At 28.4% G+C, this 12,896-nt stretch overlaps 1 protein-coding gene across 2 annotated transcripts; it reads right to left on the bottom strand.

The window, feature by feature from the left end:
• Positions 1-6,908: 6,908 nt before the first annotated feature.
• LOC105784456 (protein ELF4-LIKE 3) lies at positions 6,909-9,106 on the bottom strand. Of its 2 annotated transcripts, none has more exons than XM_012610345.2 (2): positions 8,917-9,106; positions 6,909-7,492 (listed from the first exon to the last, which is right to left on the bottom strand). In XM_012610345.2, exon 2 carries the CDS (start codon positions 7,463-7,465, stop codon positions 7,112-7,114), a length of 354 nt encoding a protein of 117 aa, XP_012465799.1. In that variant the 5' UTR covers positions 7,466-7,492; positions 8,917-9,106; the 3' UTR covers positions 6,909-7,111. The 2 variants fall into 2 exon arrangements, with proteins under 2 accessions (XP_012465799.1, XP_012465798.1); XM_012610344.2 differs by having other exon boundaries at positions 6,909-7,485.
• Positions 9,107-12,896: the final 3,790 nt, after the last annotated feature.

Here is a 12,896-nt window from a genome sequence, read left to right as displayed (position 1 = left end):
GAGCCTCGAGGTTTCAAACTAAACGCAGCTTTTGGGCTTTTCTTCTTTTATAGTACCCAAAAGAATAAAATACTATAATGACGTTAATCAATTTCATTTGGGAAAAATGAATGTTTAGGATAAACTACAAAAATAGTCACTTTTGTTTACCTCAAATTACATTTTAGTCACTTATGTTTGAAATGTTATGTTTTAGTCATTTACATTATCGTTTTATTACAAAGTAGTCACTCTACCTTTAAAATCTGTTACCTCCCTAACGACAGTCCTACGTGGTAGTCCAAATGGGTTTTAAATGTCATCCAATTCAGTTGCTGGGATAAAAATAGTTTTTTAATTAAATAAATTTAATTTGGACCATTGTTAGGGAGACAACAGAACTTAAGGGTAGAGTGATCGCTTCATAACAAAACAATAACGTAAGTGACTAAAACGTAACATTTCAAACATAAGTGACTAAAATGTAATTTGAGGTAAATAAAAATGACTATTTTTATAATTTACCCAAAAGTTTATGTTTTGATAATTAATAGTGATGGGGCAGTTTTCAGACCAAACGACATGACTTTCCATTGAAAATGCTTATTTGGAATACAGAACCCTGTCTTGGGCCTGTCTTCTGGATTTATTCCAAGTTGCCAAAAACCTGCTTTTAGATCAAACTTCGAGAAGATTTGGGCTTTCGCTAGGCTTGAAAACAGATAGTTTTTATTTGGTAGAGGAAACTTGTCATCTTGGAGGAAATCATTAAGAGGTTGGTAGTTTATTACCAATCTTAATTTTCCTCGTGTTTGCTCAGATCTCTTGTTAACATAAAATGCTTCACATGCCCATTGAGAATCTGATGCTTCAATCAAGCCTTCTTGCTGCAACTGTTGACATTCTTGTTCAGCAAGTTTTTGATGTTCTGGATTCATTCCTACATGACTGGCTTTTGTAGGATTGATATATTCATTCTTCTTGAAAGGCAATTTGATAAAAAAACTCAGAGTTTTGCCATAAAGGATGATTGCATTTCTGAAGAAACTCTGAATGAGATTCTGCACATGCCTTTTGTTTTAATTCTTCAACAATCTCTTGGATTTTTTCAGCACAAATCAAGAATAACCGAGGAATAGGTACATATGGTTTGAACATCTGTTTGTACCTTATTCCATCAGGTAAAATTCTTAATTGTTTGGCTTTGGTGTAAAGATCAAAACCAACAATCAGATCTTTTCCTGGGAGCTTGGACCCAAGGACTGTTGTTGTAATTGAACAAGTAGGGAAAAACCGGATTTTAATCGGTTTGCTTTTTAACTCTGTGGAAAAAATCTTTCCTGATGCAGAGCTAAAATGTCTCTTATGTGGTACCCACCATTCTGCTAGCAAAATATCTGGATTCATGATTGACTCAGCAGCTCCAGTATCAATAAAAGCAATTACTGTAATAGGCTTACTGTATTTGCTCAAGTAAATGGAGACTGGAATGTGTGGGGCTATGGTTTATCGAATTTAGACGACTGTACATATTCTTTGACATTTTTCCTACTAGTAGAAATAAGAGCTTTGATACTTCTAAGAGGAGAAAAAGAGGGTCTTTGATAAGTAGAATAGGGATTTACAAGAGGCAGATCCGTAGCTTGGACCTTTTCCTCTTCAGTGAAATACTCTATTTCATATAGAGAGGAAATCTTTTTTGCAGAGTAGGATCGTAAAGGAAAACTAGGTAAGGAAACTAGTGCTTTAGAAGTAGATAGTCTGGAACTTGAACTCATGATTTAAAATATCTCTTCCCTTCTGAATCTGGGTTTTCTAATGAAAGAAAGTCTAAGAGTTACTGTCATATCGGATTTTTATTAATTTACAAAGGCATATATTTGATACGAATATTCTTAAAATTTTACCATATTTGGAGCTTATATTCTTATACACATTTTGTGCAAAACATAATTAACTAAAAAAACAAAGATGGCAATATGCAAGAGAATATAGGTTTAAATATGCTTAAACACGAATTTTCTTCGATTCAAGAGTTTGGGAGTTATGAGTAGCAGTAGATTTATTCAATGGTTAGGTTATTTATCCGAAATTTGAAAAGATTTGAACAAAAATAAAACATATTATACTCGAAAAAAAAAGCTTGGGCAAAGAAATTTGGTCTAACCCATTTTCTAAGCTTCTAATATATTAAATCATGTCATTTATACATTGTATAATTTATAACACAAAAATAAATCTATAATAATATATAATACTATAATATAAATATTAAAAATTCTTAAGTTGTTTATATATAAAGTTTAATAAAGGGAGGAAATGCATAAAATTATTAAATATTAAATTAAAATAATATAAATATTTTAAATAATTAAAAATAGGCATACTTAAAATATGTTTGAATTAACTATTTACAAATATTAAGGCTTGAACAAAATTTTATGTACATATTTCAAATCGAGCTAAACTTTGACAAGCATAATGTGTGTTAACATTATGGTTAAGTCCAACCTGAATCTGACTTGACCCATTAACACTTCTAAATAATAATAAGAACCATACAAAAAGGGTAAATTACATTAGTAGTCACCTAAGTATAAGTAAACCCAACTATGAAAAGTTACAAAATGGTCACCCAACTATTAACAAAATTATTTTTTTGGTCATACAACTATGAGAAGTTACAAAATGGTCATCCAGTAATCACAATTTTTAAAATTAGCATAATAACAATTTTAACCCTCAACGTCTATAAATTATTTTAATTTAATATTGATTCTAAAAAATTAACCCTCAACATTTGCACATTATGTAATTTAGTCTTTTTTTTCATTTTGCTTTTATTTGTGACATTGATGGTTAGTTTTAAAAGAATGAGAAAATATGATAATTATTATCTTGGATTTTTGGGTGTTTCTATTTTTGTATATTTTAAATTATATTTAGATGATAAATTTATTTTTAACTTTTTAGGTGAAGGAGTCACAAAAAAAACTGCAAAAAATCAAAATACACATTGTGTAAATGTTGATGGTTAGATTTTTAGAATTAAGACTATATTGACATAATGTATAAATATCGTGGGTTAAAGTTACTATTATGCAAATTTTAAAAGCTTTCACTTTTAGCGGCTTGTGACAAAAAAAAGATATAAAATTAAATAGTTGGACGATCATTTTATAACATTTCATAGTTGCGTAGCTAAAAAAGAAATTTACTAATAATTGAGTGACCATTTTATAAATTTTTATAATTATGTGATTAAAACATGAAAAGATACCCAAAAAAGAAAGGAGCAATAGAAAATTATAAAATTATCATTCAACTATAAAAAAATTACCAAAAATAAAAATCGCATTAGATGGACAAAAATGAAATTAGTCCTTAATGGAGTTTGATGATGCCTTTTTTTTTAGGTTGTCGCGGCATGGTCTTCTTGCGGAGGTCTTACAGACGGGTACATCTGCCGCCTTCGCCTCTGGCAACTCCACCATTCCTAGCGCTCTCCTCCAATGATGGTGGCATGGTGTTTTACGCACCAAGGTTTCGTGGTTTTGTTGAGTCTAGGCTTCTCAAGCACGTTTTAACCACGTGGGCTTTCTTGGTTTTTCTGGAGGCTTTTTATTTTTAGATTTTTGACCTTTTACTCTTGAATTATCTAATTAATTAATTAAATTTGATGTTTATAATGATGATTTATAACATTAAAAAAATCTAAACCCCCAAAAAAAGTGGTCACTTCTAGAAAATCAATGATGCATTCATGTGAGTCTTTGTAGGCTTTCCAAAGATTAAGAATGAATGGTGGCATATAATGTAGGCCCATCATCATCATCAAAAAGCGTCTTCTCAATCAGAAATAAACATTTGCTTAATTCCGGGAATCATCGACTTCAACAAAGTCATACCAAGACAATTTTATTTACACAGAGAATCAATAAGTTATAAGAAAAAAGCAGTCCCAACTACAGGTGTAGGCCCGGGTTAAGCTTGATATTTTGGGATAATACCATGAATGACCCTTGAATTATACTGTTTTTTTTTCCCAATATGATACTTTTACTTTAAAAAAATTATGGATTTTAACATCTAAAGTCTTTTTCTACCTACTAAAGCGTTTTAAAGCTGTTCCATGCCTAAGGCGAAGATGAAACCCTCGACCACCAATTAAGGTAGGACAACCCCTTACCATCTCACCTAACTTCTATGGTTTATGGCTTCAAAATATTATTTGGCTAATGTTCAATTTTTTTCATAAATATTTTCAAAAATTAATAATTTTCTAAAACATAAAAAATAACTTTTACATGATATTTTTTGAAAAATATTTTTTACATAAAACTTTTAAGTTATTTCCCCTATTTCAAATATAAAATATTTATTTTATATCATAAAAATAAAATTAATGAAACCCAAGTTATGATCTTGCTTGAGTTCGAATTGCAGAATAGCCTTTTGTGATTTAATGAGGACGATTTGTACCAAAAAAATAAAAATAAAAATAGAATTCGTTCAGATTTAGATAACCAAAATTTTATAACTTAGCATTTTATAAATCGTCCAAATAATTTGGGTAGGATCGATTTTTGAATTTTCAGTGTTTTTTTGTTCAACCTTATTTACCACACACCTATCCTATCTCGACACTTGACATATGATGCCACGTGTCTTAACAAATAATTATTTATTTTTAATTTTACAATTAAAATTAACACATCGCAACATCTTGTGATGTCACGTGTCAAGTAAAAATATTTTAATTTAAAAAATAACACATGCCAACATTTCGTATTATCACGTGTCAAATATTTTATTTTCACAATTTAATAATTAACAAATAATGCCATAAAATGATATCACGTGTCAAATTGGAATTTTTTATAAAATAATACTAAATCAAATTAATTACAAAAACAGTGTGAGAACAAATTAATTATGAATATGAGATGTTTGTTATAATAATTTGACACATTGACGGTACTGAATTTTAAAAAGAATTGAAAAAATTTGAAAAGGTAAAAAATATATATATTTTTAATTAGTGTCATCAATGTGTTAGGCAGTACTCCTTGATTAAATAAAAAAAATTATAGTTTTAGAGATTAAATGTAGGGAAATAGCATTGAGACATTAGATGCATGGAAAATACATTTGAAGCATTTAATGCACAGAAAAGACTATTGTTTGGTGTTGAAACCATAAACAATTTTTTTCCTATCGGACATTCTTTTTAAATTCATTGATGTCGTCAATGTGTGAGGCGGCAAAAAAATAATGTTCATTTTTTTCAATTTTTTTGTTAATTAAAAAAAATTCATTAGCTAATGTGTTAAGCGACACCCAAAGTTACTGTAGCAAACACATCAATTTCGTAATTAATTTATTCCCCACCCTATTTTTGTAATTAATTAAATTTTCAATATTATTTTTATAAAAAGTCTGTCAAATTGCAAGTAAGAATAGGACTGAGCATTCGATCGGATCGAGTGAAAAAAATTCAAATTAATTGAGTTAACGAGTCCTATTTTATCATCCTAACTCGATTTGAAATTGTTCCAAATTGAGTTGAGTTGAATCGAGTGAAATTATTCAATTTAAATTAAAAATTAAAATTGTCAAATTAAAATATTGTTACAATATGATAAATTTCATATTAGAGTACATAAACTTGAAACCATATATATTTAAAAATATTCAAAGCAAAAAAAGAAGAAGATACTTTAGTATGATAACCTTGAATAATTAATTAACTTATTTAGGTCCCAAAATTATTATTTTAGAAAATTTTAAAATTTTAGCTTTCTTTATATATTCTTTAGAATTTTTTAAAATTTTTTATAATTTTGAAAAATATAAAATTTGAATTTTTATAAATATTTTGAATTTTAAAATTATTTTGATTATTTTGTATTTTTGTTGAGAAAGACCAATTTGTTCATTTTTAAAATTGACAGAGACCAAAGAGATATTTACACCAACTCGAATTATTTGAATTGTAAAATTCAACTCAACTCGAACTCAAAACTTGAGTTACTTATTCAAATTGACTCGAATAACTAGAATAATTCGAGTAACTCGAAAATTAAATTTTTTAAATTTTTTCGAATCGAATCGAATTTTTCTCACTATTAATTAGGAATCTAAATCATGTCTCTTCTTTTTTAATAATGCTAGTGGCAAATATCACTTCAAAATGGAAAATTTAAATTTATATATCATAATAAAAAGGATTCACTGTAAATGAGGGGCCGTTCGTGCAATTATCCCTTATATATTTACCCATATCTATAAGCGGTCAAAAGGTCATTATCTTCCTATCTAAGATTCTGTTGTGGTGGTGGTGTGTGATTGGGAATCAAAAGATTATCTTAAAGCTGCTTTTAGTTTCTCCAAAAAGCTAAATGAACAGTGATTTCCATCATAGAGAGAATGGGAAAATAATAAAATGTTAAAAAAAAAAAAAGTAGAAATGCTTTCTTGCTTGAGTGTAATTTTATTTAGGTTGGAGTGATATTCAAAGCTGACAACCATTTGTTGGTATGAAATCTAGTTTTGGATAAAAATATCTAGTATTAGAAGTAGATTGTAGTTTTGACTCTTTTACTAAATCAAAAAGTAAATTAGTAAAAATTTTTGCTATTAAAAGCTAGTCCATGTACGTTAGCATGAAATATACATGATACATCATCCATGTTAGTTTTAAGAATAGAAATGAATGAAAAAGAAATAATTAGTTTACTCTTTGATCTAACATATGAGATTATTTTACCTATTTTAAATAAATAAAGCGATATATAATCTGAATTGAGTAAAGAGTATCCGTAGTATTTTGATATCATAAAAGAAATAGCAACAGAGATCTTAAGATTACAATGGAGTAGATAGCATTGAACTCAAAGAAAAAAAAACCTTAAGTTCCTAGTGAAAAATAACTAAAATTTGGCATTTATATCATTGAAATAAAGAGTTTTAAACACATGATTCATACAATGCAATAGAAGGAAAATTTTAAGAATCTGACCATTTTTTTTCTACAACCTGATCAACATCATCAAACCTCTGCAAATTCAATGCCACCATGGAAAAAGAATTACTTGAAAAAAAAAAAACCCAGATTTTCTGTCCAATGGAATCAGGCAGGCCTGTTTCTTTTATGACCAGTTTTGCCATCTGATTTCATGGCAGCACCACTTGAAGAATCCCCTTCAGATGAAGCATCCACGGATTTAGTGAAAGAACTTGAAAGATCGCCATATAAATCAACCACTCTCCTTATGTTGTTGTTAAGCTCCCTAATTAGACCAACATTCCTGGTCAAGTTGTGTGGGATCTTGGACTCATGATTCTGGTTTATCTCATTGATCAGCAACCTGTTCTGGTCTAATATGTTCTGCACCTGCACAAAACTCTTTTGAAATGTCTGCACCACCTTGCTGTCTATTTCACCATTGCCAAGCCCTGAGTACGTATCACTGTCACCCTCCATTTTAAAATTTAAAACCAGACCTGACACCTCAAATACAAACAAGAACATATATGAGAGAAAACAAAAGATGTGACAAATGTGTTAAATGTAATAATAAAACAACTACTAGCATAACCATAGTTATTTTAAACCAAAAAAACCCAACATATAGATATAGGCAATGTGATTGTTTTAAATGGGATTTTGGGGAATAAGAGAATAAGAGATAGGTCCTCCCGTGAAAAATCGGTAAAAATATTGTGGAGGTCTCTATATTAGAGTTGGATTGTATTTTGCTCGTTCTATTGAAAAAATAGAGCAAATTAGCTCCTTCTACTAAAAATTATGTTAAAAATTAGTTTTTATATGCTAACATGAGATATATTTGACATGTTACATGTGACTGTCGGGTTATTTCGTTAACCACAACAGTTTTCAATATTAGAAATTGATGAAAATTTTAACATAACCAATTTACTTTATGATCTAACGTAAGAATCAACCCACTCAAAGATTTAAGATGAGTTTGGATGGACGATGCGTTTGCATACGATTAATATAAAAACAGTGCGAACAATAAAATTAGATATTATAATAATACTGCAACTTGAGACAAAATATAAATTAAACTCGCCGCACCGTATCCTAGCGCCCATTCAAACGTGTATGATAGTTTTACCATGAAAATTAATGAGCTCTTCAGACCCCGTAGGTTCTACTTTTCAGAGAAGGGAATCAGTATAGAAAATAATATCAATGTTTTGATAAAAGAATTAATAAAATAGAAAAAGAATGACAAGCAATCGAATGCTAAAGCTTGGTGCAAGATGAAACGAGCTGCCATTGCTTGAATAAGTAAAAGCAGGGAGAGACTCACGTCGACAATATTGACGGACAACCGTCACTAAGCGAGCATAGTCACCGTGATGCGAAAGATTGATTATTAATAATATATTTATGATGAGATGTGAAAAAAGCAGATCCTATTTCCATAATAGGGAAGACCTTTTGTTTTTTTTTAAAAAATGTACTCAAGAAAAATAGTAATACCCACCTAAAAGCACTGAGTTTTCAAACAAGGATCTCAATTCTCAGGGACCAAAATGAAAAAAAGATGGCATTAGTAATCTTTTTAACAACAAAAATGAAAATCAGAAACATGAACAAGAAAATAACAAAACAAGAAAAATGCACGCAGATTTCATTTATGAAAATCAAATTAAACACAAAGTAGAAAAAATTTGCTTCAAATTCTGGGAAAAAAAAGATCATTCTAGAACCAAAAATGAAAAACGAAGAACGAAAGTTTCGTAAAACTCTCCCAAATTGAAAAAAAAAAAACCCAGAAAAAAAAAAGTGTATTACATGGAAATTTTATATGAGAAACTAGTAATGATTACATTCAATATACTAATAAGATTATAGAAAAAAAAAGATACCGTCATTAATAAAACATTTATGTAAGTACTTACCTTGAAAATCTAAAGCATTATATTCCGGGAAAGAGACACAGACTGAAAGGAGGAAGACGAGGGATTATCGAGGAACAACGGGAAAAGATCGCCGATTAAATCGAATCTCAGGAACAAAAAAAAAATAAGTTACCTTTTTCTGAATTATGAGAGAGTTTTTAGAGAGAGAGAGAGTATGTAGATTTGACGCTCGGAGTTCGGACACCATTGTGTCTATATATATTTTATATATATATTCCACCTGCTTTTTTATTAGTATTTTTGGAATTAATGAAATGAGATACATAAATATAATAAAAACATGATAAATAAATCCCGTATGTTTGTCTGATAAATAAGATGTTGATTATTTCAGATATAATTTAAATTAAATCGCACTTCTCGTGTTGCTGTTATATAAAACCCTCTTCTTATAATTTATTAAAAAATAATAAATATGAAAATATTACAAATACGAAAATATTTTAAAATCTACTTAAAAATAGTTATTCTTGCTTCCAAAAAAAATATTTTTTATATAGAAAGAAACAAAACTCAAATACAATCATATGTAGTTTTTTAGGCTAAACTATTAAAATAGTCATTTTTATTTGTCTCAGGTTACATTTTAGTCGCTTATGTTTGAAATGTTACGTTTTAGCCACTTACGTTATCGTGTTGTAACATTTTAGTCAGTGACCTGTTAATTGTCATTAATAGTGTAACGGTAAGCTGACGTGGCATGTTAAATCATCATTTCAAACGAAAATTTTAAGTTAAATTGTACAATTGATCCCTATATTTTTTCATTTTTAGCAATTTAACTTTTTTCTTTTATGTTCTTTTAACTTCTTTTTATTTTTTATTTTTCAGTCTCTTCTGCTTCTTCTTCTGTTTTCCTCCCTTCTTAAATTTTTTTTAACGTAGTTTTTCTATGTTTTTCATTTGTTAAAACTAGTCCACAAGCTCGCCTCACTCGAAAAAATTAAATTGTTCAAAAAAATAAAAATATAGGGACTAGTTTTAACAAATGAAAAATATAGAAAAACTACGTTAAAAAGAGAAGAGAGAAAAACAGAGGGAGAAGCAGAAGAAAATGGGAAAAAGAAAAGAAAGTTAAAAAAATAAAAAAGAAAAAAATTAAATTACTAAAAGCGAAAAAAATATGGGGACTGATTGTATAAATTAACCTAAATTTTTGTTTGAAATGATGATTTAACGTGCCACATCAACTTACTGTTACACGTTAACGGCAAACAACTCAGTAACTAAAATGATACAACGCAATAACGTAAATGACTAAAACGTAACATTTTAAATATAAGTAACTAAAATGTAACATGAGATAAACAAAAATAACTATTTTGACAGATTACCCTTTCTTTTAATACTTAATTCTTTTAATTCTTTACTCTAAATTAAATGAGACATGTTTTTTAACCTTTATTGTAGAATTTAAAAACTATTTATAGTTAAAAACTCCATTGGTAAAATATTAAATATTTTTTAAAAATATTATAATATTGAGTATTTTTAAAATAAACAGTGAATTTATTCAGGTTTTTATGCACTTAAAATTTTAAAATACTTTTATTTTTATTTTTGAATTTTTATTTCACATTTTAGTAATATTATTATTATCAAAATTTAAATGAAATTATAGAATGATATATCTAAAAATCATTATAAACTAAAATTTTTAAACATATATATTTTTATTTTTGTTGATATGTACCATGATATCAAGACATAATGATTAACTCAATGGTCGTTAACGGTCACATCAAGACAACAAAAATCAACAATGAGAACCATTGATTAAATAGCTTAATTGATACATTTTTACCTTTTGAAGTCTTAATTAAATACATTTTTCGTAAAAAATTTAATTATTTTTTTCAAAAAAGTACAAAAACTTATTTTTACCACTAAACCAATATTTTTTTTTCTAAACAATTTCATTATAGGTTTTGATCGTAACTATTCTTTTTGACACAATGCCTAGAACTACTCATAGTCCCTTCCTAACCCATAAATAGGAGGATAATGCACGTTAGTTAGTGCCCTTGAACCCACGTCTTCCTGCATTGACAACAATGCTCATATCAATCCAGTTAAAACTCAATCGACAACCAACATAATTAAACCTTAAAAAAAGCTTGACTCCTACAAAGCAACATCTTATACAAAATCTTTAAATTCGAGCCAGCAAATAAATATATATTTTTATTTAAAAAACAAAAAATATAAATTAATTTGATTTAGGTATATTTTGTTGATGATGACATAGACTAGGGAAGTAATCAAGTTGAGCCAAACTCAAATATTATCAAGTCCAAGCTTGATACTTAGTTCGAGTTTGATTAAATATCTACTTTTAAGTTCGTTTACCAATTTTTATACTCAAGCTCGAATTCGAGTTTGAGCTTAGCTCAATAATTAAGTTTAAAGTTAATAATATACATTAAGCGCAATAACGTAATTTAATAATATAAAAATCTAATAAAATCTAATAAAATTTGCGAGTCGTTCGAATCAATTATTACTAAACGTGGATTTAACTTGATCGATAGCTCAAACTCGAGTTTAACTCAATAATTATGGAATCAATAGACAAGTGGTTTTAGAGGGGTTCATTTAGGGGTGATCAGACTTCGGTTAAAACCGAATTAACCGATCGAATTGATCTAATTCGGTTAATCGGTCGGTGGCCAAACTTAGTTCGGTTGAAAGTCGGTTAATAGTTTTTTGAAATTTCGGTTATCGGCTAATTCGATTCGAAATCGGGTAATTAACAGTATTAATCAAATTTAATAATTAATATTATGTGTTAATTTCAAGACTTATGTAGTGTTTCAAGACATAAAATTTCGGTTAACTTTCAAGACAAAAACATATATTTCGGTTAATTTTAATGTATTTTTTAATATGTTTTTATACTTGTTTTAACAAAAAAGACAAAAAAAATATAAATTTCGGTTAATTGATCGAATTAACTGAAATATTTCGATTCAGCTAAGGGTTAAAGGATTATATGATTCGAATAATTTGATTAATGCTAATTCGGTTCAGTTAATAATCAAACCGACCGTTTGAACACCCCTAGATTCATTAATGACCATGTGGCAATTGATAAAATGATGAAAATTTGGAAATTGAGGATGAAGGACCCCACAATCCAAAGAAATCTTAAACAAACGTTAATGTTTGTTTGGTGGATGGAGATTTGCTGTTAATTATAGATTATGGTTGATGTTAATGTTTGTCTGTATCAAATGATATACATTTCATGTGATATTATGGGTTAACTATTTATTAATTAAATGTCAATTACGTGCTAATTACTTAATAAATTTTAAAACTTAAAAGTGCAATCTTTCTTTTATACTTGAGAATATGAATAAATCTGTCCTGAATTTTTATCCGATTGCTTTTTTATTTATTTATTTATTAAACTTTCAATTTTATTCAATTTAAAAGTTTGATGACGTAATTTTTCCTTCGATATGTTGTCATTAGTGCTAATCTAGCAAACTTAGGTTGGGCTTAGATGAGCAGTGCGTTTACCTGTTGTTAGTATAAAAACAGCGATGGCGATGAAATTATATACTGTAGCGATGCTGTAGTGTGAGACAAAAAGTAAGCTAATTACCACATCGCATCACACCGCACCTAATCACCCATCCAAGCCCACCCTTATCTTGTTCGGAATTCTAATGTTTGGATAAGAATTATCATCCCTGCCTTTCTTATATCCTTCTTCCAATAATGAATATGTTATGATTTATTGATAAGGTGGTATCAGGATTTGTGCCAACCTTGACCAGTCCTCTGTCTCAAGGTTCAATCCATTCATCATATGCTTTAGATAGCTTTGATCGAAAGTCATTTTTATCACATTGATAAAGTTTGAGAATTTTCTTTCAAACATTTGATTTGACGTACAAGTACTAATTTACACATTCTTTGAGTAAAGGGCAAAATTCATTCTAGTCCTAATA

This window comes from Gossypium raimondii, chromosome 13 (genome assembly GCF_025698545.1).
Source record: "Gossypium raimondii isolate GPD5lz chromosome 13, ASM2569854v1, whole genome shotgun sequence".
Classification (NCBI taxonomy): Eukaryota; Viridiplantae; Streptophyta; class Magnoliopsida; order Malvales; family Malvaceae; genus Gossypium; species Gossypium raimondii.
This window is presented reverse-complemented; position numbering and strand designations above follow the sequence as displayed.

What these genes read in the sequence shown, in the direction of transcription:
- LOC105784456 (XM_012610345.2), bottom strand. Translation starts at nt 7,465, where the DNA reads ATGGAGGGTGACAGTGATACGTACTCAGGGCTTGGCAATGGTGAAATA.